The 2,127-nt window shown below is 63.8% G+C and overlaps 1 protein-coding gene across 1 annotated transcript; it reads right to left on the reverse strand.

Annotated features, from left to right (window-relative positions):
- Positions 1-1,034: 1,034 nt before the first annotated feature.
- On the reverse strand, positions 1,035-1,846 carry LOC120324705 (potassium/sodium hyperpolarization-activated cyclic nucleotide-gated channel 2-like). The gene is made up of 2 exons (XM_039388549.1): positions 1,649-1,846; positions 1,035-1,489 (listed from the first exon to the last, which is right to left on the reverse strand). Exons 1-2 carry the CDS (start codon positions 1,746-1,748, stop codon positions 1,035-1,037), a joined length of 555 nt encoding a protein of 184 aa, XP_039244483.1. The 5' UTR covers positions 1,749-1,846.
- Positions 1,847-2,127: the final 281 nt, after the last annotated feature.

Genomic DNA, 2,127 nt, shown 5'->3' on the forward strand with positions numbered 1-2,127 from the left:
CCCTGTCCAATGCAGCCCCAGGGCAGCCCGGAGGAGCCCTGTCTGGGGCTGCGCTGGGCTGACCGGGGACACGGTGGGGTCACTGGGAGCAGCCTTCCAAAGCCCCAGAGCGGGAGGATGGTGCCCAGGCTCTGCTCAGGGCTGCTTTGGGCGTGGGGCCGTCTGCGCGAGTCCTGCACGGGACCCATGTGTCCTGGCTGCCACGCCAAAGGGCTGCTTCCCCAGGCGAAGGGGGCAGGGGAGTGACCCTGCGGGAGTGCCTGCACCTCTGGCAGTGACTCAGGCCCGGGGTGCCCTTTGGGTGCCCTTGGTGCCCTTTGGGCCTTGGTGGATCTGTTCGGTGCCATTTGCTGGGGCCACCCTGCACTCCCTCCCCATTCCATGCAGACACAGGCAGGTGTTGGAATCAAATCTTTTATTCCGTAACCAGAAGAAAACTGTTACGTTTTCTACGTAACAGTATCTACGGATCTACGTCTACATCTATCTCTACATCTTCCCTACATCTCTATCTACATCTTCCCCACATAAACACCCTCCCTCCCTCCCGCTGGGATAGATCCCCAAACGATCTATCCCTCCCACTGGCATAGATCCCCAAACGATCTATGCCTCACCCTGGGATAGGTCCCCAAACGACCTATCCCTCAAACTGGGATAGGTCCCCAAACGACCTATCCCTTTAACAGGCCTAAGCCAATCTTCCTGCCCCAGCCCCGGCTGCGGGAGCCTTGATCTTCATGGCAGGCCCTGGCTCAGAGCCCCTCTTCCTCTTCGCCCCCCGCCTTTCCAGCTTGGTGTCTCCACGGTCCGTGGGCACGGGGACGCTGCTGCTGCCACCATCCTGGCTGGTCCCTGCAGCCCCCGGGGAGCAAGCCAAGTGCCCCTGAGTCCCCTGCGGCAGGACCTTCCCACTCAGCAGAGCGCGGCTGGCTGGAGTCACCCCAGGCTCCCTGATGGCTTGGAGCTGGAGTGCGGCTGAGGGGCTGGCGGTGGTGTGCCTGGGCGGGGAGGTGTCCTCCTCCATGGCGACATCACTGGCCAGCGAGAGGTCGCAGCCTCGGGGGTGCGTCCTCCTCCATGGAGACGTGGCTGTGGCCAGCGAGAGGTCGCAGCGCGGGCGGTGTCATCCTCATGGACACGTAGGTGGCCGCGAGACTGGAGACGTCACTGGCCAGGCTGATGTTAAGTGCCGGGGTGACGTCCACATCCATGGGGGTGCTCCTGTCTGGGGGGCTGCCACTGCCCAGGGGTGTCCCGGAGGGGTTGGCTGAGCTGGCAGGGCTGCGCTGGCTGTGCCGCGCTGGTGGGACCGGGGCCACTGCTCTCCCCTGATGGTCGTAGGGCTGCAGTTGACCCTGGGGGGCACGTTGGTCTGCCCCAGCCAGCGGCTTCCCACTGCCCTGGGGCCCCCCCTGGGCAGTACTGGATGGAACAGCAGCACCAGGGCTGCTTGCCAGTGGGGCTGGTGGAGGCAGGTTGGCTGAGCCTGTGAGAAAGAGCAAAGCCTGGAAGTCACCTCCCGAGCTGGGGCCGTCAGGCGCTGAGAGGGCTGAGGAGGAGGAGGAGGGCCAGGTGCAGGGGAGGAAGGGCTGTCAATGTCCCCACCGTGCACTGCGGGGCTTTCGGGGTCAGGTTCTGTCCTCACCTTTGGTGCCGGAGCTTTGGGGGGAGCGGAAGAGCTGCACGAGCCGGGTCAGGGCTGATCTCCAGCTCACAGAGCGGCGCCACAGAGCTGACAGGGCCATGGTCAGTCACGCTCGGTGGCCGGTCGCTTCTGTTGACTGGACACAGGTCTGGATGCTCCTCTTGGAGCGTCTCCAGGGATGGAATGTTAGGCCTGCCATTGTTGTGTCCTAGAGACAGCACCAACAGCTGTCTGCCCCACCCCAACAGCTTTGCCAGCTCTTCATGGGCAGAGGAAGGCTTAACCAAAGAGCTCGAATCACAGAACATCCTGCCTTGGAAGGGACCCACAAGGCTCGCCCAGTCCAACTCCTGGCCCTGTGCAGGACAGCACAGCCATCCCACCCTGTGCCTGAGAGCGTTGTCCAAACGCTCCTTGAGCTCTGGCAGCCTTGGGGCCGTGACCACTGCCCTGGGCAGCCTGTTCCAGTGCCCCACCAC

The sequence above is a fragment of the Pipra filicauda genome, unplaced genomic scaffold (genome assembly GCF_003945595.2).
Source record: "Pipra filicauda isolate LSUMZ 115617 unplaced genomic scaffold, ASM394559v2 scaffold1225_size21751_pilon, whole genome shotgun sequence".
Lineage (NCBI taxonomy): Eukaryota > Metazoa > Chordata > Aves > Passeriformes > Pipridae > Pipra > Pipra filicauda.

Excerpts from the sequence above, each read along its gene's own strand:
- LOC120324705 (XM_039388549.1), bottom strand. The coding sequence starts at position 1,748 with ATGGCCCTGTCAGCTCTGTGGCGCCGCTCTGTGAGCTGGAGATCAGCC. Across the intron at positions 1,490-1,648 it reads CCAAAGCTCCGGCACCAAAG|GCTCAGCCAACCTGCCTCCA; the intron begins GTGAGGACAGAA and ends TCTTTCTCACAG.